The sequence below is a fragment of the Gossypium arboreum genome, chromosome 11 (assembly GCF_025698485.1).
Source record: "Gossypium arboreum isolate Shixiya-1 chromosome 11, ASM2569848v2, whole genome shotgun sequence".
NCBI classification, from domain to species: Eukaryota; Viridiplantae; Streptophyta; class Magnoliopsida; order Malvales; family Malvaceae; genus Gossypium; species Gossypium arboreum.
In genome coordinates, this window is record NC_069080.1 from 135,465,261 (window position 1) to 135,476,098 (window position 10,838).

At 37.0% G+C, this 10,838-nt stretch overlaps 1 protein-coding gene and 2 long non-coding RNA genes across 3 annotated transcripts; 1 reads left to right on the forward strand and 2 right to left on the reverse strand.

Moving 5' to 3' along the window:
• Positions 1 to 1,478: 1,478 nt before the first annotated feature.
• LOC108471397 (protein AGENET DOMAIN (AGD)-CONTAINING P1-like) lies at positions 1,479 to 1,913 on the forward strand. Its single transcript, XM_017773022.2, has one exon. The coding sequence runs from the start codon at positions 1,479 to 1,481 to the stop codon at positions 1,911 to 1,913; it is 435 nt and encodes a 144-aa protein (XP_017628511.1).
• A 158-nt stretch (positions 1,914 to 2,071) lies between these two features.
• On the reverse strand, positions 2,072 to 2,626 carry LOC108471398 (uncharacterized). Its single transcript, XR_008274404.1, has 2 exons — positions 2,401 to 2,626; positions 2,072 to 2,298 (listed from the first exon to the last, which is right to left on the reverse strand). It is a non-coding gene; the product is annotated as an uncharacterized LOC108471398 (long non-coding RNA).
• Positions 2,627 to 4,973: 2,347 nt separating this feature from the next.
• LOC128284089 (uncharacterized) lies at positions 4,974 to 7,355 on the reverse strand. The gene is made up of 2 exons (XR_008274402.1): positions 7,197 to 7,355; positions 4,974 to 5,218 (listed from the first exon to the last, which is right to left on the reverse strand). It is a non-coding gene; the product is annotated as an uncharacterized LOC128284089 (long non-coding RNA).
• Positions 7,356 to 10,838: the final 3,483 nt, after the last annotated feature.

Here is a 10,838-nt window from a genome sequence, read left to right on the forward strand (position 1 = left end):
TTCTGAATCAGACCAAACTGGTTGTTCAGACTAGTTGCATCAGGAACCGATTAAGGTATTGGTTCAAATTTATTTTCCTACATTTACGGGGTTGGACCAAGCTCTAACACTCATTAGTTTAAACTTCTCACATTTGTACTTAAGATTTAAACATCTACCCTCTCTAAGTTTTCCCTTCAAATCGTAGGATTCTAATTAAGTTACACACTTAATTATTACGCTTCAATGCACTAAAAAATACGTTCCTCGCTGAACAAAATAAAGTTCTCTCTAGTAGAAAACCTATATAAGTCTCCACAATATATAAAAACTAGTTTAACCTTTTTTTAAACTTCTCATCCAATTGACAATTCATGGTTCAAAGGCAGTTTAATTGGATTCCCAATATAGACGATTTCTTTCTCTTATTTTGGATCAGTGTATCGATGGTTCTTGATTCAAACGATCTGACCATTTAATATGGTTCCAAAAACATTGTTCGAAAGTAATGTAATAAAATATTCAATTGGGTTATTAAATATATTAAATCAATTCATAAATTGTGTAACAATCTCTTTTAAAAAATCATTTAAAAAATATTAAAGAAATTACTTTCTAAATTTATTAAATGAATCAAATATAGATTTAAACCAGTTTTTTACAAGTGAGAAGCACAAATAATTTCTGAGTTTGGACAAAAATATAGGTCTAAAAATTGGTTTGGATAAAAATTAGGTCCATTTTTTAAATAGGTTGGGCTTTGGGTAAAGTTTTTTGCCAGTGCTTTGCCCAACCCAAATTTTCCTAATTTTTTCGTTGTTGTTTGATGTCATTTTGCTATTATATTGTTACTTATTATTATTATTATTATTTATATAGTGTCTTGTTTTATTGTCACTTTTGCTACTATTTTTGAGGCATTTGATGTATTATAATTTTTTAATTTGTTTTATATTAAAAATTAATACGAATAATTTGGATTGAGTTCGAGTTTAGCATTTTTTATTTGAGTTAGGTTTGGACAAAATTTTAGATCCATTTTTTGAGTTGAGCTAGACTTGAACCTAGAAAAAGAGTATAAAATTTTGCATTGACCCGATCCAAACCTGACCTGACTCATGATCAAGTCTAATGCATATTAACAATATGGATTTTTCTATTATTAATTAACATAGTCCCAAACAATTTAATTATAACATATAAAAATCTATAATTAATTATTTATAAAGAGAATATACAATTATAAACATACATGTATCTAAATATTTAATAAAAAAACAAAAGGTAGATTATTATTAAAAAATTAAATAAGTCGTTTTAAAATATAAGAGAAAATACTATTAAAATATAAAACAAAATTTTAAAAATTAATACTATATTAAATTTTTAATAATATTATATTATTTTAGATTACTTAATTAAAATTAATTTTGTTTAATACAAAATCTCATGTTTTTTCTGCACGAACTTCTCCATTCAACACTATTTCTCTCTCTCGTATGGCGATGTTTTTCAAAGGAGATAAAGTCGAAGTATGCAGCAAGGAAGAAGGGTTCTTGGGTTCTTACTACCAAGCTAAAATATTATCCCCGTTGAACGACAATACTCTTTATAGAGTGCAGTACAAGAACCTGGTTGAAGAAGAAGATCAGACTCGGCCTCTGGTTGAGATAGTTTCAGCCGACGAGGTCCGACCAGTGCCACCAACAGTAACCTTCACAAAAGCTACTCAGGTTTTCCATTATCTGGACTCGGTGGATGCTTTCGACAACGATGGTTGGTGGGTGGGGAAGATCACTGGGAGACAGGGATCTAAATATTGGGTTTATTTTGAAACTACCAGAGATGAGATTGCTTACCCCGTTTCTCGATTGAGACATCATCTTGAATGGCGTGATGGCCACTGGATTCTTGCCAACGACACCTTCTTCTGATATTCATCGCTGTTTCTTCATGGATTCTGTTTTTCTTTTAGTGTCTATTTGATGTAAGGACCTGTTCTCAATTTCATCTATGAATTAAGTCTTGCTTCGGCACCAAGCAATTAGCAACTTAATTAAGGAAAAAACGCTGATGTACTGTTTGAACTTAATTTTCATTAATACCAATTTTATTTTACTTATAATTAAAATCAACAAGCACAATGGCACACATTATTATTTTTGCAAAGAGCATCCCCACGAAACTGTGGTGTTGTACAGAAATATTTAAAGCAGCTGCCATCAGGAGCTTCATCGTCTTTCCCATGCTCACATGCACCACAGATGAGGACGATTGTTTAATTTTCCTCCATAATTGTAACAGAAGCGTTCTCCGCACCTATAAAATCATTCCAAAAAAAAAAAAAAAAAAGAATCATAAAGCAGTTTTCTATGTAAAAATTAAAGCCAACTGAATGCGATATTAGAGGCATGAACTGACCGGCATTTAACATGATGGCAACCAAATGATTTTCCAACCAACATCTTGCAATTAGGGCATTGCCTCCACTTCTTCCTCGTAGCCAAATCAACAAACGTATTATCTGAGCCAAGGATTTTAAGTTTCTGAAACTTGTTGCAATCCACACCTGAATGCCAAGCTACATTGCACTGCACGCTAAACACCCTCTTGCACAATGGACATCGGGATCTCTGAATGCTCTTTTCCCCATCATTCACCAACAATGCCGAGCAATCTTGATAAGGACTTTGTAGAATTTTTCAGAGGCAAGCAAAGCAGATTCACAAAGGGCTTTCCCCCACCTGTTAAACAAATCCCTTAGCAGTATCTCACTGCAAAAATCAGGGTCCAACACCCCTTCAAAATCTGTTACTGGACATTGGATTCACTCACGTTATCATCAAGCTTGGATTGAATGTACTTCACTGCGCATTCAATGCAGTAAAAATGGGAACAACCTAATGTTGAAAGAGATACCCAATGGCTTTGCCTCAACATAGATTTCACACACATAAGTTGGGATACTACCATTGTTGCTATGTTGATGAGTTTCAGAATCAAAACTCAAGAAATGACTATCTTCTTTTCCATTCATGACTGAGTTTCCTTCAACCTCCACTTACTTTCTGCATATAACATTGTTGAGAAACTTGCTCAATTTGTAGCGAATCTTGCTCAATTTCTTATTACACGAAATCGGATGAGAGATACCCATTGAGACTGGTTTTCTCAGCTGAATCAAGGCGAGAACGCGGACACAACCCTAATCAATTCTGATTTATACAAGAGATTCAAGGAGTGTGTGTATATATATATATATATGTGTGTGTGTATTGTGAAGAGAGATTTTAATAAATCAAAGATTTGCGGCAGATTTTAATTATTGTCTCCTCGTATATAGCTGAAAAGTGGCTTTAATCATATTGATGAAAGATACGGCTAATATTGTTGAATAGGATTAATACTAATTAAAATTAATTTTCTTTAATACAAAATCTCATGTAATTCGAAGAAATTACTTTAGGCGGCATAAACCCTCTATAAAACAACACTTGGTTACTTGTTTTTTCTGCACAAAGTTATCTGTTCAAAACTATTTCTCTCTAGTATGGCGATGTTTTTCCAAGGAGATGAAGTCGGGTATGTAGCAAGGAAGAAGGGTTCTTGGGTTCTTACTACCAAGCTAAAATCTTATCCCCCTTGAACAACAATACTCTTTATAGAGTGCAGAGACAAGAACACGTTGAAGAAGAAGATCGACTCGCCTCTGGTTGAGATAGTTTCAACCATTGTGGAAATAAGATTCAAAGAATTGAAGATGTCGAAGTTAAAGAGTAAAGAGAAAGTTCATGATGGTCATCGTTCGTGGTTGGAGTTGTTGAATGGTGTCGAAGAATCTACTTCCAGTGAAAACGAGAAGCTACACAAGTTAACTCAGATGGTACTGTCCAAGTTTGTAGCTCTCTAGTCACGAAGATGGAGAACAAGATGATGATTGAGAAAGAGGGTCTCAAATCCTGTCATGAAGCTAGAGTTGAAGAAGGAAAATGAGATTACTTGACCAGCAAGAAAAAGAAACAAAAGATGAGGGGCAACAGAAAGAAGAGACAGAAGATTAATGATCAGAGACAGAGACAAGATCCGGAAAAGTTTATGGAAATGGGTTTGGAACCACCTCCGGATATGCCACAAGTATTCAAGGATTGCATTCAAGACTTGGGTGGGAGTGAAATAAAGTTGGTTATTCAAAAGTTTCTTCAAGCTTGAAGATAAATCGTTTGTCAATGTCTTTGAAACAAATTAGGAGTCCATTCCTAAATGAAGATGAAGAGAGAATGCTTAATGCCAAAAGACAGGTTTTGAAATTAAGTTCTGATTTTTTATTGAAACTAGACTCGATGAAGTTTCGACCATAAAATTTTCAAAATTTTTATTTAAGCTAATTAATACATTTTAATCTTTAAATCTTCCCCTATTCTACTGCTAGATATCATTGACCTTTCTTCACTAAAAATCTATTATCTTTTAGTACAAGTATCATATTAAGATATTGTTTGTTTCCCTTGAAAATACTCATTAAGATTTTATCCATATAAATTTCATAACATAAAAATTTTTGTACAATTTATGATTATTTTTTCAAAATTAGAATAGGAAACCTGAAATCATTCTAACCATCTACAATTCCTGTAGCACCCCAAACCCGGCCCAGAAGTTATGGCCGGATCCGGCATGCCACATCAAAAACGTAAAAAAAAATTTCCATTCTAAGTCTAGAAAATCGTACTTGATGTTCAAAAGATAATTTCATTATGGGTTAAAGTGAATGGAAGCTGTGCACCAGGTAGGAAACCGGAAAAGAGGTGGTGAGTCCATCGGACTGCTTAAGTACCAAGCTCCATTCGGATCCAATCCTAGACATGCATACCGCCATTGCCACACCTTAACGTCATGGATATTTCTAGGAAACCGATTTTTAGGAAAAGTGATTAATTTTGAAAAATACTTTCATTGCGGAAGCTTTGCTTGTTGTCGTGTTATTTTGAAATCAATTGTTGTTTTTGAAAACGCGCCCTAAAGCTATCTAATTTCAACAGTTAAATATAAGTATTACCTATCTTAGTAATACATATTAAAACCATAAAAATAATTAAGCGGCCTTATTACATTTAAAAGCCCAAAAACTTGAAACGTAAATAAAAGGATGTCCAGTTCACCAGAAGAAAATCAAACTTTCAGAACGGGTGGCCACTCCGAATTCCCTCACAGCTCCAAGCCCACTATGGTTGGGGATTTCCTGCGTGGATGAAAATAAAAGGGTGAGTTTGGGGAAACTCAGTGTGTAAGGAAAACCCATTCAAAGCCCAAGTCAGCTCAAGCCTATTGGGCCTAAGCCCATTCAGTAATGAGTGTATCTGGGCCGAGCCCTTTCAGATTACAATAAACTGGGCCTTAGCCCCTTATTCAGATAATAGTATGGCCCATAGGCCCATTTCAAAATACATGCAACATCAATAACATATGCAAGCCCATTTGGGTAACAGTGGTACTGGGACAGAGTCCTTTTCAGATTACAATAAACTGGGCCTTAGCCCCTTATTCAGATAACAATATGGCCCATAGGCCCATTTCAAAATACATGCAACATCAATAACATATGCAAGCCCATTTGGGGAGACTACTCAACCCACCAACCACTACACTCCACCCGTACCAGCCATACACTCCATGTGGGAATAGCTCAACCCACCCAAATTTAACACTCCCACACATTCTTGACTTTGCTTTGCTCGCTTATCAATAAATTGAGGCAAAGCCTCCAAGAGGTGGACAAGCCACTTTCAGTACTTCCTCCGTCAATATCCCAGTCCATGCATCGATAATAACATGGCATGCAAGAAATAACAACGATCAAACATGCATTTAGGTCAATTTAACTCTAGGGGTATTTCGGTAATTTATCTCCCAGGGGTAAAACGATAAATTTTCCACTTTTAAAGGTATTTCAGTAATTTATCTATTTTAGGGTTTTTCATGCATATTCCTACCTTTCACGTACTACAGAATCACGTAACCGAGGGTTCTTACGAATTGGGCCCGTTGGCCCATCATTCCAATTTTGGCCCATTAAGCCCAAAAATATCGAGGGCACATAAATCATGCACTTTGCAGTCCAAATTTTGCAGCTTACCAAAACATTAATCGATTTACCTCACGAGCATTCGCACACATCAAAATCTACAAAATACCGGTTTTCGGCATTTTGGCTTTTCGACTTTTGCCGATCTAGACTAAGAAAGAGGGTGTTAGTTACACACATTTGCTGACGATATCTTGACGAGATCCACACACGAACCGCCTACAATTGGATTACTAACACGTTAATCTAACTATTCAAATACAAACTACGTATTAACCCCTTACAATATTCGGCCAACCACACCTACAGATCATAGTAAGCTTATAAGAAATCAATAAGCAACTCATTAACAAATTTTTGTCAATGTTTACCACATAATCATAATTTCGCTGCAAGCTGTCTTCCTAAGCAACAGTCACTAAATTATTTATAACTGGAGCTACGAAACTCCAAATCAAGTTCCGTTAATTTTCCTTGAAAATAGACTCATATATATTCTATCCATAAAATTTTCAGAATTTTTGGTTTGTCCAATCAATACCAGATTTTTCTCAAAGTTTCCCATGTTTCACTGTTTGACTAATCTGACCACTCTTCATTACGAATCAAATTTCTCATTGTACAGAATTCAAAATATGTTCTTGTTTATTTCATTAGAAACTAGACTCAATAAGCTTTAATTAAATAATTTATTCAACTTCTAATTCTTCTCCCACAATTTATGGTGATTTTCCAAAGTCACGTTACTGCTGCTGTCCCAAGCAGATTTATTACCAAATCACTCTTTCACACATACCTTGCATGCATGTTATTTAAACATGTATATCACCAATCAATCATCACATATCTATGATTTTACTTAAGTATAATCTCCATTTCATCATTTTAAAGCACAACATGTTAGCTGATTTTTCCCTTTAACATCTAAGGCACATGCATGCTCATTTGTTTGGCTCAACTTCACCTATCTTCCATTTTTCATCAAAAGAACATGAAACAACAACCATTTCCTTCATTTTAATTCATGACTAAATGCTCACAACACAACTAAAAATCAAAATATACTTCAAGAGTTAAGGTAGAATCAAGAAGAACTCATGAACCTCAAAATAGAAGCAAGGTACCAAGAACTTACCTTCAATTTTCCTCCTCCTAATGACCGAATACTCAAGAGCTTTCTCCTCTCCTTTCTCTTCTCTAACTTTCAGCTATGATGAACAAAGATGGACAAAACTTTGTTCTTTTCACCCCTTTTTCTTTTAATAAAACTTCATATTTCATCCATTTAATTCTTTAATACAAAAGACATGATATTCTTATCATGAAACATTTACCTAACCCATTATCATGAAACATTTACCTAACCCATTATCATGGAACATTTACCTAACCTATTATCATGAAACATTTACCTAACCCATTATCATGGAACATTTACCTAACCTATTATCATGAAACATTTACCTAACCCATTATCATGGAACATTTACCTAACCTATTATCAATTTGTATCAATTTGTACCATAAATTATGGATATCAAGTGTACATTTTGTCTACAACAACATGATGGTTGGCCACTTCATGTAAAATGGGAGGTTTGTCATGCAAATCCTCCTATTTTGCACTCCTATTTATTTGGCCACCTCAATTTAGCCTATAGCATTTTCAAACATTTTCACATAAGTCCTATTTCATAATTTCACTCCCTTTTCTTATGGAACAAAATTAACTAAAATTACTGGGTTCTATCTTAAGCTTGGGCCTTCTAGAGGCCCACAAACATAATTAAACCTATGCCAACATTCACAGAATTCCCAAAAATTGGGGCGTTACAACTCTACCCCCCTCAAAGAAATTTCGGCCTCGAAATTTACTCGATCCAAATAGTTGAGGGTATTGTTGACGATAGTCTCTTCTGATTCCCAAGTAGCTTCTTCCTCCCATGATTACGCCACAAGACTTTTACCAACGGAACCGACTTCCTTCTTAGAACTTTAACCTCTCGATCTAAAATTTGTATGGGTTCTTCCTCAAAGGTCAAATCAGTCCTTACTTCAATCTCCTCTCGGCACAACATGTGAGGGATCCGATCGATATTGTCTTAACATAGACACATGAAAACGTCATGGATTCTGTCTAACTCGTGGTAACTCTAATCGATACGCCATCGGCCCTACTCGCTTAAGAACTCGATAAGGCCCTATAAACCGCGGACTCAATTTGCCTTTCTTGCCGAATCTCAAGATCTTTTTCCAAGGTGAAACTTTTAAAAAAACCATATCCCCAACCGCGAACTCTATCTCTTTGCGCTTTAGGTCCGTGATACGACTTCGCTCTATCGATGCCTCTTTTAATCAATCTCTTATCAACTTAACCTTACTTTCAGATCTACCACCAACTCCGGTCCAAGCACTTGTCGCTCACCCAACTCGCTCCATCACGTAGGCGCACGACATCTCCGCCCATAAAGTGCCTCATATGGAGCCATCTCAATACTTGCTTGGTAGTCAGTATTGTATGCAAACTCCGCCAATGGCAAGTAGTCCTCCCAACTCCCACGAAAATTGATGATACAACCCTTTAACATATCCTCCAAAATCAATAACCCTCTCCGATCGTCCATCTGCTTGTGGGTGAAAGGCGATCGAAATCCAAACGTGTACCCAATGCCTCCTGCAACTTCTTCCAGAACCGAGATGTAAACCTAGGGTCTCGGTCAGAAATAATCGACACTGGCACTCCATGTAGTCGTACTATCTTTGCCACATACAACCTAGCCAACTTTTGCAGGGAGTAATCAGTACGAACTGGTATGAAATGGGCAGATTTTGTTAACCTATCCACCACTACCCACACAGAATCTTTCTTGGTGGGTGTCAAAGGTAGCCCACTCACAAAGTCCATAGTGATTCTCTCCCACTTCCACAATAGAATTTTCACGGTTGCGATAATCCGTAAGAAATTGATGTTCACTTTCACTTGTCGGCATGTCGACATTTCCCACGAACTCACATACTTCTCGTTTAAGCCCGTGCCACCAAGATAGTTCTCGCAAGTCGTGATACAACTTATTCCCTCCGGGATGCATGGCACAAAGTCCTCCATGAGCTTCCTTCAATATTGACTTTCTCAAGTCGAGTCCTTGAACACAAATTCTTCCTCGAAGCATAAAACTCCTTCAAGATTCAGTCCAAAATCCTCATTCTCACCCTTCTCAACTTGTCAAACCAAGAATCAACGAGTTATCCTTCAATTGTTTTTTTAATTTGTTCACCCAAATAGGCCTCACTTGCAATTACGCTAATGACTTCCATCATCAAACAGACTCAAACGTGCAAACAAGGCTCTCAAATCGAAACAACCTTTCGACTCAAAGCATCGACCACCACGTTAGCCTTACAGGTGGTACTCAATCGAACAATCGTAATCCTTAAGCAACTCTACCCATCTTCGTTGCCTAAGGTTTAACTCCTTCGAGTTAACAGATACTTTAGGCTCTTATGGTCTGTGTATATGATACATTTTCTCCATATAAGTAATGTCTCCAGATTTTCAACACAAAGATCACCGCCGCTAGCTCTAAGTCGTATGTAGGGTAGTTCGCTTCATGAGACTTAAGTCGCCGGGAAGCATAAGCGACCACCTTACCCTCTTGCATCAAGACACATCCTAACCCCACATGTGACGATCGTCAGATACAATGAAGTCCTTCCCAGACTCCGGTTGAATCAACACTGGTGCTTCAGTCAATACCTTTTTCAAATGGTCAAAAGCTTTTTGCTGACTCTCAGTCCAGATAAATGCTACCCCTTTCCTTAACAGTTTCGTCAATGGTGCAGCAATCAGAGAAAATCCTTCTACAAACCTTCGGTAATAGCCTGCCAAACCTAGAAAACTCCGAATTTTCGATACTGATTTTGGTGGCTTCCATCCCAGAACTACCTCAATTTTTCGAGGATCCACTCTAATTCCTTCAGCAGAAACCACATGACCTAGAAAAGCCACTTCTCGCAACCAAAATTCACACTTACTAAACTTTGCATATAGTTCCTTCTCTCTCAGCACTTGCAGCACAATACGTAGATGCTCCTCATGTTTCTCCTCGGTTTCCGAGTATACCAGAATATCATCGATGAAAACTACCACGAATCGGTCCAAGTAAGGTTGGAACACTCGATTCATTAGATCCATGAAAGCGGCAGGTGCGTTCGTCAACCCAAACGGTATAACCAGAAACTCGTAATGACCATATCGAGTCCTGAATACTGTCTTATGAATATCCACTTCCTTTACCCTTAACTGATGGTATCCAGATCGAAGGTCAATCTTGGAAAATACCGAAGCTCCTCTAAGTTGGTCAAATAAATCATCAATCCCTGGCAGAGGGTATTTGTTCTTTATCGTCAGTTTGTTCAACTGGTGGTAATCGATGCACATGCGCATTGTCCCGTCCTTTTTCTTCACAAATAGCACTGGTGCTCCCCATGGAGATACGCTTGGCCTAATGAAGCCCCTATCCAACAACTCTTGAATTTGAGCCTTTAACTCCACTAACTCCTTCAGTGCCATTCTATACGGTGCGATGGATACAGACGCCGTTCCAGGCAACAAATCTATTCCGAACTCAACTTCTCGGTTCGGAGGTAATCCTGGAAGCTCCTCCGGAAAAACATCTTGGAACTCCTTTACGGTCCTAACCTTATCCACTGTCAGTCCCTCCTCTTCTGACTGACTTACAAATGCCAAATAAACCTCACAACCTTTCCGAATCCACTT